The following is a 22997-nucleotide window of genomic DNA, read 5'->3' as shown; positions in this document are numbered from 1 at the left end:
TATGTTTCTATGTTTCTATGTTTTATGTCTGTGGGACTGTATTATTTGTTGCGTGGATATCTGTATAAATCTGAAGGATATACTGTTTCATTTATAAAATACAAACTGCATTAGTAGTACTTCATTTAAACAATGAGCAGCAATGAGACAGGGACATTGTAATCAAGCCATTTAAAATCTGTTGCTCACTGCATTAATGCAAATTGTGCTGCCAACTGCACAAGGAAGCACTGTACTGAATACATCACAATGTGATTTAACTTTTGCCAATGATTATCTGAGAATGTACTGTTTCAAATTAATTTTAACTATTTGCCTCATAACTGGCAAGAACATATATTTTTTAATTTTATATTTCAGGTCTGACACCACCAACCACTCCTCCACATAAAGCTAACAGGATAATCCGTTTAAGGCTGCAGTCAAACACAGGTCATCTTGCGGTTCTTCAGTACGCAGTCCACCTCCAAAGAAATTACGGTTAAGTGTTTCTGCCTCAAGCTCTCAACGAAGCAGTCCCATAAAGATAGGCACTGAACAAACTGAACTCTATGCCCAACTCAGTAAGAATTCAGATTTACCCAGTGCATTTAGCATTACCCAAAGTGAAGAGAGGAAGATGAAACGGACAAATACAAGACTCTTGGTGATCATGACTACTGTCAATTCATGAATGCAAAGGCAGAGTCATTAACTACCATGACGTTCTACAAAGCAAGGGAACCCAAAGACATTAAACTCCAGGATTTGTCTTCCAGAGTGGCCTCGCCCAGAGACCGTAAAATAAATGTACTTCCTGTTAAAGAAGATCCATATGTAAGAAGGAAAGCCAGCAACTGGAAGCACAGCCCAGCAATTATTCTGGTCCCAGATTACAATTGAAAGACCAAGAAATCAGGGCCAGAGCTAAACAAGCACTTTGGTCATCCATGTCAAGCCTTCTTTGATGAAATGGAAGAGAGGCAAGTCTTCAGAGGGAAAAAGACTTTTGTCCTGGATATTACTCAAAACTGCCAACTTTTCTCAGTGCAGGAATGTCGCTGGACGGTGTGTTTGATGAGAGTGATGATGAGACTGAAAAGTTCCTCTATCCATGGGACGGAACACCTGATGGGTTATTATTAGAAAGATCTTGTTCTCGTTCTCTGTCCAGCTCTCCATGTAGCGATTCCATCTACTCACCAAAGACTTATGCACCTTCTCAAAGAATAGTCAGGGCAAGATCGAGATCTAGTTCCTATCCTAGACGTAGACATTATTCTCGCTCCCCATATTATCATTCCAGATCAAGATCTCCTTACAATAGATCCTCATCTAGGTATGTATACAATTTTCTAACTCATTCAGGTGGATGGGATGTGCAATATTGCTCTTTTATATCATATTGTGCAGGGATGCAAATGGATAGCCTATTTTCCTGCTCAAAATGATTGGCTGATGCAGCTACTGATAGACACTCATTGTCTCCATCTCAGCTTCGAGTTCTGATAGGAGTGGTAGAACCTAGTCCTATCCATACTATCAATTGATTGTATATCAGGAGTGATAATGGCACCTTCTAAATCTGCTCTGAAAGTGGGAGGAATCTAGCAAGAAAATACTTTTCAGCATTCCGTATTTACTGCAAGCTAAATTGAACCCTTTTATGTTCAAGAATTTTTTCTTCCCCTTTTGAATTATATACATTAACAACCCATGCATTAGTTTGTTGTACATTTTAAAGTTAAAAAAAAGAAAATAATAATTTTAGATTCAATGATTCATAAATCTACTGCACCTGCTTTAATTTAGGGTCAATGTTATTAAAGCTCTATTAACATTGCTATGAATTATTCACCTGAGCTCAAGATCTGTTCTTGGAATTCAAAAATGATTAAGAAAGAGCCTCACTTATGCCATCAGAGAGGTCACTTCCTTTTGTTGAGAAGGTTACATTTATATACAAGATCATTAAGATATTGTGGACTGTGCATCACGGTCGAGTAACAAATAGTGTAGCAAATCAATACATACCAATTTAGCAGAGGCAGCTGCCTTGCTTGTGATATAAGCACAGTATTCCTTTACCCATTATCACAGGAAAGCAGAAATAGTATTAGATCAAGAAGGTTCACTGCACAAGCAATATCGTCTGTGGCTGTCATTGTCACAAATGATTTTTTTTGCAATAACATGAGCTTTATATATCAGCATTATATATCGAAATGACTGAGAAGATACTTGAGATAGTTTACACTATGTTTAAGGATAATTGAAGAAACAAGACATTATACTTAGTTCAATTATTTGCAATAAAGATATTTTACTGATTAACAAAAACATAGATTGTGTACTGATGTACATTACATAAAATAAAGTGTGACCATTAATATGTGGCTGTATACCCAAGTATACCCAAGTATACCCAAGTATACCCAAGTATACCCAAGTATACCCAAGTATACCCAAGCTACTTGGAAAACAAAATTCTGTCTTAAGTCTGGAGACATAATATAAATTTAAGATATTTGTGTTGACGGTTGCAGTGGGTAATTGACAATGTCATATCAGCATACCATTCACACACTATAAAACTGATAATCCCATATATTGGCAAAAGCTGGACTCAGCAGGAGATGTGACAGGAGAGAGAGGGAGAGAGAGGGGGAGAAGGGAAAGAAATAATGATGAAAGGGCATTGAGTGCATGTCATTTGGTACTGGGAAACTTTATGAAAAGCTTGCGCAGGCTACAGTTAAATTAATGACCTCTACTGGAAAACAGATTTTATTCATTTATACAAGAACCTGACTTTGCAATTAGAATGCTTGATTCAAAGGCAGGATATGAATTGCTTTTTTTTCTGTTACATTTAAATGAGACATTTTTCCTATTGATTTTATGATTACCTGTTTTACTTGTCCTTGGTTAGCAATGAATAGTAATCCACAAGCAACATATGGAGATTTCAAAATATGATTTTTATTTTTTTCCTCTTGTTTTCTTCTTTCCTCTCCCAAAGATGTTGATTCCTTGTTGGTCAAGGATCCGGGGGCACTGCTTGCCCTCTATTATCATGCCCCACGCATTCTTCATACGTGACCATAGCCAGTGAATGGCAGCAGGTTTTTGCATCATGAAAGGCAACACAGCTTAAGCCAAATCTTTGCATAGATTGCCAAGCTGTACTTCAACCAGAGGCCACCGGATAGTAATCAGGTGGGAATCCTGATCCATTTTCTCTTTATTAACTCAGGGTAACTCTCATCCCCACTGCTGAGACCTGCTATCTCAATGCAGACCAAGAAATTCAGCTTAACCCCTCCTGGTTAACCATCACCCGGTTGACTATCTAGAATACCATCTAAGGAACTGAGCCATTGGGAGAATTATTTTATAATTTATGTACAATTTCGTCATGTAATTTAAAAAACTATTTTCCCTTTTTCTCATGTGCCCTTCTACCAGGTCACAACGTTCAATAATCTGGAGGTCATCTTCCTCACATGCTTTTGGTAATAAAGTGTACAAAATATTTTGAGCTTCTGGTGTGGAATTATCTAGCCTCTGTCCAGCTCCTTCCCTGAAGGTCTGGCTGTGCATGTGAAGAATAAATCCGTGGCCTACTTTTAGTGATTTAATAAATGCTGAAATGATACCCATTCTCTTACCTAAGGAAGATGAACTATTGGTTTTTATTTTTTTTAAATTGTATATTTATGTTCATTTTGCTTTATAGATCACACCACTGCTATGATTCAGGGCGCAGTAGGGTACAACACAGGTCTCGTGGAAGCCCTTGCTCATACTCAAGGTCACGCTCCAGGTCTCCCTTCAGTCGTTATAGTAGACCCAGGTGAGGGATTACAATAGTGTAGAAATGCTTTACATCATCTATTAAAGCGGAAAGATTATAACTTCAGGTGGCTTGTTACCAGCTTAAAGTTTTATTTTTGAAAGGTTTGTTGTGAAGTCGAAATTCGTTCAGGTGCACCAAAATTTCCTAACTTGCTTGTTTTAAATGGATTCCTTACCTAAGTTGAAACTTGGTCCTCTTTGTTCAGCAGCGTCAGGGGCAAGGTTGGATGTAGCTCTAAGGGGAAATTTGCTGGAAATAGCATTGATTATTTGTATTTAATGACTGAGAAGAACAGCAGCCAATAGTGCATATTCATTATCCATCCTTTTCCCCATTTATTTACCGTAGTCTAATGCCTTCTCGAGTATTTGATGCCATTATGCTTCTGCCTTCCTGTTTATGTCGAGTTCTCTTTGCGGGCACCTAGTTTCCCTATTGTATACTATTAGGTCTACCTCAAGATTTTGATCTCCTATTTCTCTACTTTCTTTTAAAATGTAACAGTCTCCCAAGCAACAAACATATCGCGTCAGTAAATACATCATCGTCACTCTCCCTTGAGGTGTGAATGCAGTCTAATTCCCAGTGAAGATAACAGAAGGTTTCAAAAAGAATAGTGACCTGGATAGCCTTCACTCATTTTCCTCTCAATGTTTGTGCAGGAGATAGTAGTTCTATTTTAGTGATCAGTGTTCTTGATAAACACAAAAACTAAACACAAAGCAAAGTAAGTATTGGTTTGCCTGCTGATGTTATGTAACATAATTCTGTACAAGTTCTCAACAGGTTTTTATTATTATTATTTATTTTTATTTTATTAATCAAAAAATGTATTCAATTATTAAAAATTAATATTTACACTACAATAAAACAAGTCAGAACCCACCACCATAATACAATACAAACATGTATCCATAATAAACTACTATACAACTATGTTACAATCTTTATTGAGGATACATTCAACACCCTGCGGAGCCCAGCGGTCCCGGAACTCCCTCAGGGTGCCCGTAGACAGGGCATATTCCCTTTCTAACCCCACCCAGGCACGGAAGTAACCCCGGAAAAGGGGCAGGCAGCCGACTCGGGTAGAGCCTTCCACCGTCTGGCGCCGTGACTCGCGGACGGCCAGCATCTCAACAGGTTTGGTAGGCTAGGAGTGCAGGCAACTCAGCGTTGTTTAAAATCACGAGGGGAATAGATAGAGTGAATGAACAGAGTTTGTTACTCAGGGTAATGGAATCAAGAAATAGAGGGCATGGATTTAAGGTGAGGGGGGAAAGAGTTAATTGAAACCCGAGGGGCAGGCTTTTCACATAGCTGTATAAAGAACAAGCTGCCAGAGGAAGTAGTTGAGGCAAGTACAAAAAACAACATTTAAGGGACATTTGGACAGGTACATGGATAGATATGTTTTCAGAGGGACATGGGCCAAATCCAGGCCAATGGGACTAGTTTGTTTGGCATGCACAGGTTCGGCTGAAGAGTCTATTTCCATGCTGTATCACTGTATAACGATAATAAAACTGCTGCTGTGGAAGTTGGTAATAGGTTTCTGTTGGTTCGGAACCTTAACAAATTATGAGAAGGTGCTGTGAAGATTAATTTAACTGCTTCTTGCAAGTTGTTTCCTGTTCAGTATTACTGACCTACTTCTAGAGTGTATGATCAATACTGTAAATTTCAGAGTGACAATATGATTACATGTGTTTTGCTGCAATGGGAAAATCACAATTTTAGTGCACTGCATGTAAAGCAAGGATAGAAGATGCTAAGCCAACTCCAGACATTTAATTTACAATAGCAATGTGTTTGGCAAGTGCAGGAGTGCTGCAACATAACGGCATGTATTTTGCAATTGGTGGCCAAAGGATGGTGCCTAGACCTTGACCTAGAAGAAAGCTTCCCACAAAGATTTAGCAGATTCTCCTTTTCCAGTGCGATTTGTACAGGGACTTGCTGTGTTCAGATCCAGCACGGTTCTCAAGCAGCCTGAGCAGTCAATAAGATTCAAAATCCCTTTATAGACCAGGCCAGAAAATAAAAAGCAGACAATGATTAACTAATACGTATTTTTCCAGAAAATAGAGAAACAACTGAAATGTAGGCACAAGGGAACTGCAGATATTGATTTACAAAAACAATAATATGAAGTGTTGGAGTAACTCAGCAGGTCAAGCAGCATCTCTGGAGAACATACATAGGCAACATTTCGGGTTGGGACCCCTCTTCAGACTGATTGCAAAGGCCAGAGATGAAAAGATAAGAAGTGTGAGATAAGGATAGAAGTACGATAGAAGAGGTGGCAAAACAGTTGCCTAGTCTGCACTTCAATCACTGATGTAAAGGAGGCCACATGAGGTGCACCAAATGGATTGGATTGGAAGGATTCATTAACCATGTTCCTTTCACACAACTCTTTATGTCTAAATAGAAAGAGCAGATTAAAATGGTCTGTCCCTCCGTCAATCAGTGGATGGGGAAACCTGAGTACCAAAGAGATGCGACTGCTTAGTTGTTAACTACACTCAAAATTCATGTTGATAGACTTTTGGACATAAGATTTTTGGATAGATTCGGCAAGTTTAGTTGAGGTGGAAGACCAACCATGAAATTGTTGAATGGTGATGTATCCTCTTTAACTTTGGAAGAAACCTTGTTGTGCAAGGTCTAAAATTAAAGAGTGATAGAAGCCCTGAGGAAGTTCAACCTACTTTATGTATCCAGATTCAGATCTTACTATATGAGGAATATGTTTATGAGGCCTATTCTGGCTCCCGAGTGCAACCCCATCCTGGAGACCAATGGACCAGATATATTCACTTAAATTTCTTAATGGTCCCCTTCCAATGAGTATGTTTTCTGTGCACTAGGTCCCATCCAATTTTGAGGGATAGGATCAGATTTGTGGTGATAGTTACAAATCTTCCTGCAATGGGAAGCAGTGAGGCATTTCAGAAAATTGGCCTGAAGATTGTCATAACTTCAAACACAGGGCTCCACTTTCAATGTCTTCACTAAGTACTTTTGACAGAAGCACTTATGCTTATGCCATCTTGTTAGATCAAATAATTTGCAACTTGCATCTCTGAGCCATGCATATCACGACAAGCAGGAGCCACATGGTCGGGTGGGGGTGGATAGGAGGAGCGATGTGAGAGTTCAGGGTAAGGGCATAGCTTGGATATCGAAGCTTACTGATAGAAGACATAACAGGTCTCATTAACACACTTCACCATGCAATAAGCTCATGGCTGAATCTGGATACTAAAAGCAAGTTGTTGATAACATGTTTCAGTATTGACTTCCTTATACAAGGGACTGGAAGAAGCTTTAATTGTCCCCCAGGAGAGTGTTAGCCTTCCCCTCTCCACTGGATAGAGGTTTGGCTGCATGGTTTCTGGTGCATGAGGAGACAGGTCCTCACAACGCTCAAAGTTGTATTGCTACTCACACCAAATAAAGTCCCCTTGAACTACCACCATAATTCCTGGTGATGCTCATGGAGATTGGCATGGGATGCCAGAACTTCAAAGAAAGCTCCATTTCAAAAGTTGTTAAGTACTTTAATGTTACTCCGAAGGTTTGCAACCAGGAACCTTAATGTACTTCTTCTGTTCTTCTATTCTAATCATGCATTAACTGTGGCAGCAATCCTGTTTTAACTGCTGATATTTTATCTTTATAGTCATGTTAGCTGAGGGAGCGAAACCTTGTGGAAGTTTAACCTGCTAATAGTGCCCAGATCCAGTTTCATATCATACATAGTTACCAGAGTTTCACTAGAAACTGTCAAACAGAACCTGTTTTTATTTGAAAATATCACATGCACAAATTTGACTGTTAAATTGTTTTATTTCCTTGCAACACAATACATTACTTTAGATATGACAGCTATGAGGAATATGAAAATGAGAGGCTGAAGAGGGAGGAATATCGAAAGGACTATGAGAAACGTGAATTTGAAAGAGCAAAACAAAGGGAACGTCAAAGGCAAAAGGCAATTGTAAGTATTATTGTGGCTCTCTTTTATTTCATTTAGATTTAGCAGCATGATGCTCTGGTTTACAAAAATGTTCTTAAAATCTCCCCAGGAGGAACGCCGTGTTATTTATGTGGGAAAAGTCAGGGGTGACATAACACGCACAGAACTTAAAAGACGTTTTGAAGTTTTTGGTGAAATCGAAGAATGCACTGTACATTTGCGTGAAGATGGGTAAGATTACCAACAGTTACATTTCTCATGATAAACTTGCTCCTGAAAAATTCAAATCAGTTTTTTTTTAATTAATGGAGCTGATAGAGAACTTTAATAATAACTGAATGGGCATGTAAGAGTTCTTATAATTTTGAAATATGTGTTGATATTTTGAATTTATATTTTCTTGGAGATTATCTGGTCATCTTTGTGGCTTGATTTCCATCACACTGACATCAAACAGACCTCCTGATACCAGTCACAGAATTTGTTGATTCAATTCAACTCATTGCAAAAAGATATTGTTGTGTGGATGAAGGATGGTTATGGCCCAAGCTGTCTTTTTGCAGAAAAATATTCCTGCTGCTACAGCCAACACCAACATAGCATTAGCTATAGTCTTGATATTTTACCATATAGAGTGTGCAGAGTATATTTCTAATCTAGAGAAACAATTGAGATCTTAGTATCTGGCTTTGTACTTTGACACGGTGATGCATTGGCAACTGACAGGCAGATTGGGCATCATGCAGCACTGCCCCTTTCAAATTTACAAGGTTTAATAGAGGCATGGCCAACTATTGTGCATTATTGCCAAAAATACCATAAATTGAAACTAATATCTACAGATAATAAAATCTTATTTTTTATTGTCTATTTCAAAAAAGAAGAAATAAGTCTCTTTGTGTGCTCCCTCAACCAATGACCAAACAGATTTTCAGTACTGTTTGTGGTATTTTTTTAAATCTGAAGAAATTTACATATTTATTTAAATATACATCAAATTGTGTGCAAATTATTTTTATATCTTTCTACATTGATGCAATGTTTTGTTTTTATTGGTTAACAAATGGAAGGTACCAAATTATATTCTGCAATTAATTCACAATGTGCACAATTGGCTACTATGAGTGACATCCGTTCATTGTGTTCTCATTTTTTCCAGTGACAACTATGGTTTCATCACATATCGTTACACTTGTGATGCCTTTGCTGCCCTCGAGAATGGACACACTTTGCGAAGGTCTCATGAGCCACCATTTGAATTGTGCTTTGGTGGTCGTAGACAGTTTTACAAGTCAAACTATGCAGATCTAGGTAAGGTTGGTATGTAACATAATAGCTTTACTTTCTCATTGACAGTATGGATATTTGAATTTTGATGGTTTTTAATTATTATTTTCAAAAACTTTGAAGTATTTAATCATAAATTCAGACTCTGCCTCTCTTATCATATTCTTACACGTGACTTTCAAAATAGAAAATCATACAGAGTCAGTAGAGGTTTGTGTAATACGGCATTCTGGGCAAAACTAACCCATATTTATTCTTGAAGTACCATGTGAATTTAACAGTAATGTTACTTGCTAACTTCACCTAGGAAGCAAGATTTAGAAAATACACGTTATTTTATGTACTGTACCTTATGTACATATGTACTGTACCTTATTGGAAAGTGGTGAAATCATTGGACAAAGTCAGCATGGATTTACGAAAGGTAAATCATGTCTGACGAATCTTATAGAATTTTTCGAGGATGTAACTAGTAGCGTGGATAGGGGAGAACCAGTGGATGTGTTGTATCTGGACTTTCAGAAGGCTTTCGACAAGGTCCCACATAAGAGATTAGTATACAAACTTAAAGCACACGGTATTGGGGGTTCAGTATTGATGTGGATAGAGAACTGGCTGGCAAACAGGAAGCAAAGAGTAGGAGTAAACGGGTCCTTTTCACAATGGCAGGCAGTGACTAGTGGGGTACCGCAAGGCTCAGTGCTGGGACCCCAGCTATTTACAATTTATATTAATGATCTGGATGAGGGAATTGAAGGCAACATCTCCAAGTTTGCGGATGACACTAAGCTGGGGTGCAGTGTTAGCTGTGAGGAGGATGCTAGGAGACTGCAAGGTGACTTGGATAGGCTGGGTGAGTGGGCAAATGTTTGGCAGATGCAGTATAATGTGGATAAATGTGAGGTTATCCACTTTGGTGGCAAAAACAGGAAAGCAGACTATTATCTAAATGGTGGCCGATTAGGAAAAGGGGAGATGCAGCGAGACCTGGGTGTCATGGTACACCAGTCATTGAAAGTAGGCATGCAGGTGCAGCAGGCAGTGAAGAAAGCGAATGGTATGTTAGCTTTCATAGCAAAAGGATTTGAGTATAGGAGCAGGGAGGTTCTACTGCAATTGTACAGCGTCTTGGTGAGACCACACCTGGAGTATTGTGTACAGTTTTGGTCTCCAAATCTGAGGAAGGACATTATAGCCATAGAGGGAGTGCAGAGAAGGTTCACCAGACTGATTCCTGGGATGTCAGGACTTTCATATGAAGAAAGACTGGATAGACTTGGCTTATACTCGCTAGAATTTAGGAGATTGAGAGGGGATCTTATAGAAACGTACAAAATTCTTATGGGGTTGGACAGGCTAGATGCAGGAAGATTGTTCCCGATGTTGGGGAAGTCCAGGACAAGGGGTCACAGCTTAAGGATAAGGGGGAAATCCTTTAGGACCGAGATGAGAAGAAACTTTTTCACACAGAGAGTGGTGAATCTCTGGAACTCTCTGCCACAGAGGGTAGTTGAGGCCAGTTCATTGGCTATATTTAAAAGGGAGTTAGATGTGGCCCTTGAGGCTAAGGGGATCAGAGGGTATGGAGAGAAGGCAGGTACGGGATACTGAGTTGGATGATCAGCCATGATCATATTGAATGGCGGTGCAGGCTCGAAGGGCCGAATGGCCTACTCCTGCACCTATTTTCTATGTATCTATGTATCTATGTAAGAGCTGTAGGAAAATGAATTATTTTTTGTTATTGATGAAAGACATGACGGCCCAGGAATAAAAAGAGGACTCTAGCTAATGTGAAACCTTATGACTAATTAAGGGTATTCAAAGAGAAATTGACTTCCTAAAATTATTGCACAACGTATGAACGGTCTTTTGTCAAAGAAATGAGGAAAAGTATAAAAAGCTGAGAATAACTTACATCAGTATCAGGCAAATAGATAATTGTCCCATTGATCACAATAGAATCAGAGAATAGACGGAAATTTCATTTTTTGAGGGATTGTTAGGCTGGGTTATAATTTGGAAGATGGCTAATAGTCAATAGACAATAGGTGCAGGAGTAGGCCATTTGGCCCTTTGAGCCAGCACCACCATTCAAAGTGATCATGGCTTATCATCCCAAATCAGTACCCCATTCCTGCCTTATCCCCATATCCCCTGACCCAGCTATCTTTAAGAGCCCTATCTAGCTCTCTCTTGAAAGCATCCAGAGAACCTGCCTCCACCGCCCTCTGAGGCAGAGAATTCCACAGACTCACCACTCTCTGTGAGAAAAAGTGTTTCCTCGTCTCCGTTCTAAATGGCTTACTCCTTATTCTTAAACTGTGGCCCCTGGTTCTGGACTCCCCCAACATCGGGAACATGTTTCCTGCCTCTAGCATGTCCAAGCCCTTAACAATCTTATATGTTTCAATGAGATCCGTCATCCCGGGAATTAACCTTGTAAACCTACGCTGCACTCTCTCAATAGCAAGAATGTCCTTCCTCAAATGAGGGGACCAAAACTGCACACAATATTCCAGGTGTGGTCTCACTAGGGCTCTGTACAACTGCAGAAGGACCTCTTTGCTCCTATATTCGATTCCTCTTGTTATAAAGGCCAACATGCCATTCGATTTCTTCACTGCCTGCTGTACCTACATGCTTACTTTCATAGACTGATGTACAAAGACCACCAGATTCCGTTGTACTTCCCCTTTTCCCAACTTGATGCCATTTAGATAGTAATCTGCCTTCCTGTTTTTGCTACCAAAGTGGATAACCTCACATTTATCCGCATTAAACTTCATCTGCCATGCATCTGTCCACTCCCCCAACCTGTCCAAGTCACCTGCATTCTCATAGCATCCACCTCACAGTTCACACTGCCACCCTGCTTTGTGTCATCTGCAAATTTGCTAATGTTACTTTGAATCCCTTCATCCAAATCATTGATGTATATTGTAAATAGCTGCGGTCCCAGCACCGAGCCTTGCGGTACCCCACTAGACACTGCCTGCCATTCTGAAAGGGACCCGCTAATCCCAACTCTTTGTTTCCTGTCTGTCAACCACTTCTCTATCCATGTCAGCACTCTACCCCCAATACCATGTGCCCTAATTATGCCCACTAATCTCCTATGTGGGACCTTATCAAATGCTTTCTGAAAGTCCAGCTACACTACATCCACTTGCTCTCCCTTGTCCATTTTCCTAGTTACATCCTCAAAAAATTCCAGAAGATTAGTCAAGCATGATTGTCCCCTTCGTAAATCCATGCTGCCTCGGACCGATCCTGTTACTGCTATCCAAATGTGCGGCTATCTCATCTTTTATAATTGACTCCTGCATCTTCCCCACCACCGATGTCAGGCTAACTGGTCTATACTTCCCCGTTTTCTCTATCCCGCCTTTCTTAAAAAGTGGGATGACATTAGCTACCCTCCAATCTACAGGAACTGATCCTGAGTCTATAGAACATTGGAAAATTATCACCAATGCATCCACAATTTCTAGAGCCACTTCCTTAAGTATCCTGGGATCCAGACCAGCAGGCCCTGGGGATTTAACAGCCTTCAGTCCCATCAGTCTATCCAACACCATTTCCTGCCTAATGTGGATTTTCTTCAGTTCCTCTGTCACCCCAGTTCCTCTGGCCACTAGTATATCAGGAAGATTGTTTGTGTCCTCCTTAGTGAAGACAGATCCAAAGTACCTGTTCAACTCATCTGCCATTTCCTTGTTCCCCATAATAAATTCACCTTTTTCGGTCTTCAAGTGTCCAACTTTGGTCTTAACTAATTTTTTCCTCTGCACATACCTAAGCTTTTACTATCCTGCTTTATATTCGTGGCTAGCTTACCTTCATACCTCATCTTTTCTCCCCGTATTGTCTTTTTGGTTATCTTCTGTTGTTCTTTAAACATTACCCAATCCTCTTGCTTCCCGCTCATCTTTGCTACCTTGTACTTCTTCGCTTTAATTTTTATACTGTCCCTGACGTCCCTTGTCAGCCATGGTCGTCCCTTTCTCCCTTTGGAATCTTTCTTCCTCCTAGGAATGAACTGATCCTGCACCTTCTGTATTATTCCTAGAAACACCTGCCATTTTTGTTCCACTGTCATCCCTGCAGTGTATCTTTCCAGTCAACTTTGGCCAGCTCCTCCCTCATGGCCCCATAGTCCCCTTTATTCAACTGCAACACTGACACCTCCGATCTGCTCTTCTCCCTCTCCAATTGTAGATTAAACCTGACCATGTTATGGTCACTGCCTCCTAATGGCTCATTAACCTCGAGGTCCTTTATCAAATCTGGTTCATTACATAACACTAAATCCAGAATTGCCTTCTCCCTGGTAGGCTCCAATGCAAGCTGTTCAAATAATCCATCATGAAGGCACTCTACAAACTCCCTTTCTTGGGGTCCAGTACAAACCTGATTTTCCCAGTCTACCTGCATGTTGAAATCTCCCATAACAACCACAGCATTACTTTTGCTACATGCCAATTTTAACTCCTGATTCAACTTGCGCCCTATGTCCAGGCTACTGTTTGGGGGCCTGTAGATTAGTCCCATTAGGGTCTTTTTACCCTTACAATTGCTTAGTTCTATCCATACTGACTCCACATCTCCTGTTTCAATATCACCCCTTGCAAGGGACTGAATTTCATTCCTCACCAACAGAGCAACCCCACCCCCTCTGCCCACCTGTCTGTCTTTTCGATAGGAGGTATACCCTTGAATATTCAGTTCCCAGCCCTGGCCCTCTTGCAGCCATGTCTCAGTAATTCCCACAACATCATACTTGCCAGTTTCTAACTGAGCTTCAAGCTCGTCCACTTTATTCCTTATACTTCACGCATTCATATACAGTACTTTGACCTCCGTATTCACTTCCCCCCTCACAATTGGCCCTGACCTTACTCTGTTGTCCATTCTCCATTCTCTGTAGTCAATTCTCTAATAAATGCATTAGATTGGGACTAAAATTTACGTTCTTGGCTCTGTAATCCTAACACAAGAATTCAGCAGAGGGACAAGAATCTATGCAATGTGTTGGATATGCAGGATCGCAACCTGAATGGGAACAGGAAGCCCAGAATCACCAAAATAGCCTTGAATCTACTCAGTGATCTATTGATAACAAACCTTAATGCACAGTCTATCCCATGATGTCAGAGGAGGTGAGCCTGCTTTCAATCCCAGCTTGCTTCTCAGTGTACTTTGGTACATGTGACAATAATATACCTAAACCTTGTGCACTAGGCTAAATAGCATGAGGTACATGTTCTGTATTCTGGCCTGTAAATCACAGAGTAAGATGTGATGTTGTAAAGGGCAGAAATGTTCTTTAATTGGTCTGATGTGGCAACGTCACAACCTAAAGGATGCACAGCTATTTGGTGTTTCATTGCTCATTTTTCCATTACTGGATATTTTCCCATTAATTCAGATCAAATATGTAAGTTTGAAAATATTGTAGACATTGACATAGACAAAAATAAGATATATAGACATTGTGACATGGTAAAACCATTTTAAAGCAAATTTTTAAATTCAATGAATGTAACTCAAAATGCCTCTTGCATAGTTCCAGATGTGGACTTTTGTTCAGATTTCATTCCCACAAATGATAAAGAATCTTGAGGCTCTATTGGAATTTTAGAGCTCAGTTATAGCTAGGTTCCGTGGTTTAGAGTTATTTAATTTGGTGAATTGCAGGATTGGAAAGAATATTACTTATTTTTAAATAATGAAGCTGAACATTGTTGGTCAGCTTGGAGGTCGTAGCTTTATAATCCGCACCTAATGTGCCAAGTTGGACACTGAATAATTAACCTCTGAAATGATATGCTGAATCGGGCAGAGAAGTTGGAAAATCAAATTTATTAAAAAAAGGTTCCTTGAGAGTTGAGGATATTCCCACTTAAAGGGGATCACTTTTTAATCAACTGTGACAGTGATGAGTCTTGGAAAAAATGGTCCTCTGCGGCAATCAGTGAGAGCTTTAGTGAGCGAAACATGAATTTTCAAGACCACTTAAATAGAATGGGGTTTTTTTCTCTCTCTTATGCAAGAGAGAGAACACAGTTAGTGGGTAAAAGTTGTGCAAGAGCAAAGCATCGACTGGATATGACAGATTTGATCATTTTAATCAAAGTTTGGGTAGAGTTGATGGGAATAAGGGGATGTGTTGAGAAAGGATTATAAAGAACATTAATGGGGGAATGGGTTTGCCATGTGAGTCATCTTGGGTAGATGGGTTGAGGTGGCCTCCTAGTATTCTTGCATGAAAAATATGAAATAACAACTTCCTTTTTGTACAGTTTTATATTTAAATAGTATTGTAAAATCATTTTACAGTATCCATGTCATGCATGATGAAATTATGATCAGCTGCTTTGCGCTTGTATGAAGCAGATCACATCTTCTGAGTTACCTCATACCTGATCTGGATGTTTGGGCAGTGGGCAGGTGCTATAGACTTGCCCGGGAAGGTAGACGCTACCGCCCCCATGAGTCTCGGGCTCAGCAGCCTGGGAAGGCAGTCCATCTAGGAGAGGGAAAACTCTGATTTAAAACCTCCACTGCCTTGTGGCCATATCCATGGAAAAGGCTCCAGGAGTAAACCTCAAGAAAATCCGGAGTCGGAGCCCCTAAGGAGTTTGTCGTTGTCTACAACCTCGCTCTGGCAGCTCCTGCGATGGCACTGGTGCCAAACTGTAACGGCCCTGCTGTTCCTTTGGATCGTTCAGCGACGTGGAGAGGGAGGACGTGCTGCATGGGCAACAGCCTGTCCTCCATATGACATCGCCCAGGCTTGCATCCAACCAGGATGCACCACCCATGGTCAGTCATGACCGAGAGGGGCCTACTAAGATATGGATGTGGAAGTTACTTTGTAAAATAATTAATCATCTAGGCCACAAATATCAAATAGACGTTTTCCTTATTAACTAACATATTAGTCCTACACGAGTTGTATGCAATATGCAAGATCCCATGGGGCAACAGTAAGTCTGGTATGTGTCCCATTTTGTCTTGGTAGCTTAATTTATGGCATGTCGATGCTTAGTTTGAAGGCTTCTTAAATAAAGTAAACTAGAACTTCTTTGGTGAAGTCAGAGTAAGTAAAAATGTTCCTTCAGAGTTCACCAAAAAGTTGACTCATTGGCAGCTAACTACCCGACTTCTTGCTACAGTGGGATAGCTTCATTAGTTCATGTGATAGGAGCAGAATGAGACCATTTGGCCCATCAAGTCTACTCCGCCATTCAATCATGGCTGATCTATCTCTTCCTCCTAATCCCATTCTCCTGCCTTCTCCCCATAACCTCTGACACCGTACTAATCAAGAATCTATCTATCTCTGCCTTAAATATATCCACTGACTTTGCCTACAAAGCCTTCTGTGGCAGAATTCCACAGATTCACCACCCTCCAAAGAAATTCCTCCTCATCTCCTTCCTAAATTCTGAAGCTATGACATCTAGTCCTAGACTCTCCCACCAGTGGAAACATCCTCTCCACATCCACTCTATTCAAGCCTTTCACTGTTCTGTATGATTCAATGAGGTCCCCCCTCGTTCTTCTAAACTCCAGTGAGTACAGGCCCAGTGCCGCCAAACGCTTATCATATGTTAACCTACTCATTCCTGGGATCATTCTTGTAAACCTCCTCTGGACTCACTCCAGAGCCAGCACATCCTTCCTCAGATATGGTGCCCAAAATTGTTCACAATATTCCAAATGCGGCCTGACCAGTGCCTTTTAGAGCCTCAACATTACATCGCTGTTTTTGTATAAGCCCTCTCGAAATAAATGACAACATTGCATTTGCTTTCATTACTACCGATTTGAGTTGCAGGTTGACTTTTTGGGAATCCTGCACCAGCATTCCCAAGTCCCTTTACACCTCCGATTTCTGGATTCTCTCCCCATAATCTACGCCTTTAGTCCTACTACCAAAATGCATGACTCCACACTTTGCTACACTATATTCGATCAGCCACTTCTCTGCCCACTCTCCCAACATATCCAAATCCTTTTGCAGAGTCCCTGCTTTCTCTACGCTACCTGCCCCTCCATCTATTTTCGTATCATCCGCAAACCTGGCCACAAAGCTTTCAATCCCTTCATCCAAATCATTAATATACAACATGAAGAGAAGCGGTCCCAGCACCGAGCCCCGAGGAACTTCGCTAGTCACTGGCAGCCAACCAGTGACTAGCTTCATCTCCCAGAGCCATCTTATCAGTTTGGTACTTGCATTTCACTGATGGTATTTGAATGATAACTGAATGTATGAGGATTCATCGGGACAAATATTCTCGGAATGGTTACTCCACTGAATCCTCTCCCATTCTGAATGCTAGTTCATTATTATAAAATTATCTGCAATCTGGTTTCCTAATGTTGGTACATAACGGCTGGAATTTTGTGTTTGTGATGATGTCAAACCATCAAATCTGTCAACCTTTCCGTTGATTATGTTGTGAAACTCACAGGATATTTACGTGTGTGCCTGGGTGGTTAAATGTTGAAATCCAGGATTTGCTCTAGCTAATACCCTTTTCCTCTTTATAAGTAATTGCAGCTGGAAAACTCTGAAGTAAATAAATTAACAGTAATGTCATATTTCATGTTCTATTCCTTGAGAAACCTTGAGAAAGTTGAACACTGTTCGATCATCTGCACTTGTGTTTTAATTTTCCGCATGGCACAATTTTTACTGCGTATCATTCTTGCCCTGAAAATAAAATGTTATGTTCAGAGTTTATTTGCCTTGGAGTAATTAACTCAAAATGTTATCATTCTACTAAAATAATTAGTTAGGAAAGAATTGCAGATGCTAGTTTAAATCGAAGGTAGACACAAAATGCTGGAGTAACTCAACTGATCAGTCTGAAGAAGGGTCTCGACCTGAAACGTCACCCATTCTTTCTCTCCAGAGATGCTGCTTGTCCCACTGAATCATTCCAGCATTTTGTGTCTACCTTCGATTTAAACTAGCATCTGCAATTCTTTCCTAACTAACTATTTTAGTAGAATGATAGCATTTAGGTAGATTTCCTTCGTAATTTTCAAATTAGACTTCAGCACGGTCATTATTATCATGTAAATATTCAAATTTTTAGTTTATTTTCCTTAAAATGTTATTTCCCCTATTGTAAGGTTTCTTCATTGCGATGGACTGATCAGCACATAATGCTGATGCCTCAATTAATTAATTCCAGAGAGGGGAATTCCGCACTCCATAGATCACTACATCTTTTTGGCAGCTTTGTTTGAGGTCAGTGGTGAGCATCATCACCTCGTTTCTCACTACAGAATACAGGCTAATAAAGTATATTACAGAAACTCCTTTGAATAATTAAATTTATGTTTGCATATTTGGCATTAAAAAAATGATGAAGTTGGACTTAGTTGCTGCACGCGAAACAGCTTCCAGCAGCATAAAGGGAACGTTAGAAGCAAAGCAGTACATTATACCTGGCAAGTTTATGATGGCAAGACAATGAAATAAACAGGTGCACTGAATTTTAGGAATAACAATAAATGTTGTCAGGCTATTATTAAAAACTTATTTAAAACCCATCTCCTTTTCATTCACCTTCTTTTTCCTCTTGTTTTAAAACAGTCCTAAATCCAGTTTAATTCAAGAATTAGATTGAATTACAATTCCAGCACTTAATTCAGGATACTTATTTTAATGTGGCGTTGGTTGTGCGCAAACATACCAAAGAGCACATCATTTAAAGAAGTGCAATATCTGTTTAAGTATTTCCTCGATGGTTGAAAGCATAAGAAAGGAAACCTGTTTTCTTGCTTGCAAACAGAACTGTGGAATATGTTTCTAGAATTGATGACCTGAATTTTGGAGAAAGTGGCCAACTAAGGTGAGGGTGAAATGATGCTAATTTTAGTCCACTGACCGACAGAAGAATGACCAATGGTGATGGCATGATCTGTTCCAGGAGATCAGGATTATCTAAGATGAAATCAGTGCAATCAGAGTGTCATAGATGTCGGTGAAAATCACAAGTGCAGAAGTGATAGTTAACTCTTGCATTAACCGCACTTTTGTCTCAACAATACGTCATAGAGGCATGCAGCATGGAAACAGGTAACTGCCAACTCATCCTTGCCGACCAAAGTGCCCCATCTAAGCTAGACCCATGTAGAATATATCTCATTGTCAGAAAGTTTTGCATAAATACTTCATGGCCTGGAATTGTAAATGCTTCCCTCAAAGAAGCAATTAGGCAAGAAAATGACAGATGCATTTTCTAAATAGTGAGAGAATATAATATGTTGGTGTATAGACGGGCCTGGATGCCCTTGTACACAAACCACTGAAAGTTAATATGCAGGATTATCAAGCGATCAGAAGACAAATTGTACCTTTGCATTGATTGTAAGAGGATTAGTGTACAAGATTAGAGCCTTCATGAGACCATATCTGTGATATTGTTGATAGATTTGTTTTCCCTATCAATAAAAGGATATATGTTGTATGGAGATTATGCAGGGTAGGTTCAGGTGCTTGATTCGTGTCATGGCAAGTCATGTTACTTTAGCAGAGATTAAGCAAACCTGATCCATCTTCTCTTGAGATTAAAAGAAAATAAGCAATCTTATTGAGGCATACAATATTTTTATGGTGCTTAACCAGTAAGATGCAGAGCTGATGTTTCTCCTGGCCGGATGTCTGGAGCCAAGAGTTAACATCCCAAAATAAGGAGTCAGCCATTCAATACAGAGATAAGATTAAATATCTTCACTCACAAGTTAGTGATTCTTTATTCTCTGATTAATAAAGCAATGGAAGATCAGTCACTGAATACGTTCATGGCATAGACTGATTCTAAAGTTAAGAGAGTCAATTGTATAATAGTAAGATTAAACGAGAACTTACCAGTTTGAAAGTTTGATCTGTATTTTATGAGGAGTTACGATGAGGGATTACATAAAGAACCCGTCCAGCACGCATGTGCGACATACTTCAAAGCAGCGGTGTGGAATCACAGAAAACACAATAATTAAAATAAACATAGTAAAGATAAGGAGAACTAAGATATCAGTTGATCTCTGTAATTGAGGGTGGGAGCGGAGGGCACGTAATCCCTCATCGTAACTCCTCATAAAATACAGATCAAACTTCAAACTGGTAAGTTCTCGTTTAATCTTACTATTTTACTTCGGAGTCACGTGAGTGACTACGTGAAGATTTTAAAGCTCTGTGATTTCAAACCGTGTAACAGTCCATACTTCACTCGCTGCCGAAGTCATCCAAGGGAGGAAGTATGTTATCGTAATCAAACATGAATCTGTTTGTAAAACAACAATGGTATTATTTGAAAATAATAACAAAGAAATTAATGCTCCCCCGGGCTTAAATTATATATTTTTTGCAGCGTCTAAAATTCTCTCTGCATGTGAAACAGGTTTTATAATGGCTTGTTGTAGAATGTTTGAAAAGTTCTTTCCATGGACCACCCCGCTGTTACCAGGGTAGGTCCAATGGCACATCCATACTGTTAGCCACCGACGTGGATGCTGCTCTGGTGGAGTGAGATGTGTAAATATCGTTATCCACTCCAGCAGCTCCCAATACTTGTTTGAGCCATCTAGAGATGGTTTGACTCAGTACCCTGACCCAGTGGCTTTTTTGTTGCTGACCCATTGTGCTTTTTGTCTCCCTCGGGAATTTTAGGTTGTGTTGATATATTGTAGAAGGTGAGTCATGACACATAACGGTGGTCAGTTGGGTATGCCTGGAATTCCATAATGAGTCCTGAAGTTCCTGGTCTACTCTGTTTTACCAGCTCCTGAATGGTGAATGTTATTTGGTCTGATGTTACGACCATATTGTCCAGTCTGAGTAGGTAAAAGGACTGGACCCTTATGCTGAGACTAAGCCATCAGCATGGCCGTATACAGGGTAGCTGTTTTCAGAGTAAGGGATCTGGCTGGTGGCCATCCCTTAGGTATGTCAGGACAACGCTGACATCCCAGATCTTGGTATATCTAGGTCTAGGGGTTTTTGAATAGAAGGTACCTCTCATTATTTGGCCAGCAGTGGACGAGACCCTATGGCCTGTTTCCCTTGGTGCCTGTCTTAGATAGGCTGACAGTGCACTTCTAGGACATTTGATAGCGCTATAGTTCAGGCCTTCATCGTGGTGAAGGCTGGCCAGGAACTCCGGTACATAGTTATGGTGGTTGATTAGTAGGTTGTCTCTGTTCTCGAGCAGTATGTTTCCCATTTTCTTATACTGGAGAGATATTGTTTCTTGGTGGAAGTCGGTGAGATGCTGTCATCGTGTCCATGGTCCTATTTGACAATCCCAGGTCCATCAAAAGGTCTTTTTGGAATCTGCAACCCAGTAGGCTTATTCTGTCATGGCATGGGTGACTTTCGCCTGATACAGGGTGGATCAGTAGATCAGGTCCGCTGGGAATGGTCATGGGTTTCAATGACCCTGTCAAGGACCACTGGGAACCATGGCTGTGTACGCCAGTCGGGTACTACCAAAAAGTCCGAAGCAAAGTTCATCTGTATTTTGCGTAGTACCTGATTGATGAGGCAGAAGGGGGGGGGAAACATAGAGATTAGTTCCCCCTAGTTCAGCGAGAATGTATCCATCGCCGCTGCCTCAAGGTCTGGTTCCCAAGCGACATACATCGATATGTGGTGATTCAGTCGGGATGCAAAGAAATCGATATCTGGTGTTCCATATTGCTTTGTAATTTCAGCAAATACTTTGGGGTTTAACATGTCTGCTACAGTATTTAGCTTACCTGGTAGGTAAGTTGCTGATAGCCAAATATGTTTGTCGACACACCATTACCAGATTGTGTTGATCAAATTGTCTCATGATATCGATTTTATCCCGCCCATGTGGTTAGTATAGGCCACCACTGTGATATTATCAAATTGTAAATGAACATGCAAAATGGTGCACTTTTGAACAATATGCTTTTAACCCATAGAACGCACCCAACATTTCCAACTAGGTTTTATGTCCAGTGCCTGTAGTAGTGATGACTATAGATTAGTCCATCTACCACCTGTTCTGGATATGGGTTATTGATAAATGATGGGACTGGAACTATGCCAAATGTTCTCTTTCCATCATTATAGGTCTGGAATAGGCAATTTCATGGTTCAGTCAAAGTTACCTGTATGTTGTTTAAAACGCTAGCACCTTTGCTCTAATGCAAAGGTCCAAGTTAAGTAGCTGATAATGCTGCTACTAATTTCCCAATTACTCTTGCCACTTTGTCGAATGGTTTGTTGATTGTTAACCATTAAATTGTTACAGGTTTGTGCTAATTCTGCTGACTTTTCTTTTGGCAACGTTATAGACATGTGGACTGAGTTAATTGAATACCAAATAGTCCATAGTTGTGGATGGTCAATGTAGATTTATCTGGATGTATGACAAAGCCCAAGGTTAAATAAGTTTTTAGTAGCTAATGCTGCTGAATTAGCTAATTCCATGGTTTTGGCTATTGTTAAATATCATCGAGATATGCCATGACAATATGTTTCCTTAATAGTGTCAGGGCTGGTTTAAATATCTTGGAAAACAGTTTTGGCTCATATTAGGCCATTAGTCTATAATTTGTACTGCCATAGTTACCTCATCCAGGTAAATTTTTAGGTATCTCCGATGATCTTTATGAATGGGTACTGAATAGTATGCATCTTTTAAGTCGATGCCTACCATAAAGTATCCTTAGGAAATCCATTGTTTGGCAGTTACAAATGTTTTCCATTAAAGTGTGTATACCTGACGAAAGTATTCAATGTGGTTAAGTCAATGATGGTGCGACATTCACCATCTTTTTTGGTTTTAGTAAATTTAATACGAATTCCAAAGGTTCATATTTAGACTTCTT

At 40.0% G+C, this 22997-nt stretch overlaps 1 protein-coding gene across 1 annotated transcript in view; it reads left to right on the top strand.

Annotated features, from left to right (window-relative positions):
- Positions 1-356: 356 nt before the first annotated feature.
- LOC116979790 (peroxisome proliferator-activated receptor gamma coactivator 1-alpha-like) overlaps positions 357-22997 on the top strand; it is a gene marked incomplete at its 5' end in the record, with an annotated part of 34801 nt that continues 12160 nt past the window's right edge. Inside the window, 10 exon segments of the mRNA XM_033031650.1 lie at positions 357-396; positions 399-641; positions 644-789; positions 825-902; positions 904-961; positions 964-1318; positions 3719-3835; positions 7724-7844; positions 7933-8054; positions 8983-9134. Coding sequence (XP_032887541.1) covers positions 357-396; positions 399-641; positions 644-789; positions 825-902; positions 904-961; positions 964-1318; positions 3719-3835; positions 7724-7844; positions 7933-8054; positions 8983-9134 — 1432 coding nt within the window.

Source organism: Amblyraja radiata, chromosome 1, assembly GCF_010909765.2.
Source record: "Amblyraja radiata isolate CabotCenter1 chromosome 1, sAmbRad1.1.pri, whole genome shotgun sequence".
Lineage (NCBI taxonomy): Eukaryota > Metazoa > Chordata > Chondrichthyes > Rajiformes > Rajidae > Amblyraja > Amblyraja radiata.
This window is presented reverse-complemented; position numbering and strand designations above follow the sequence as displayed.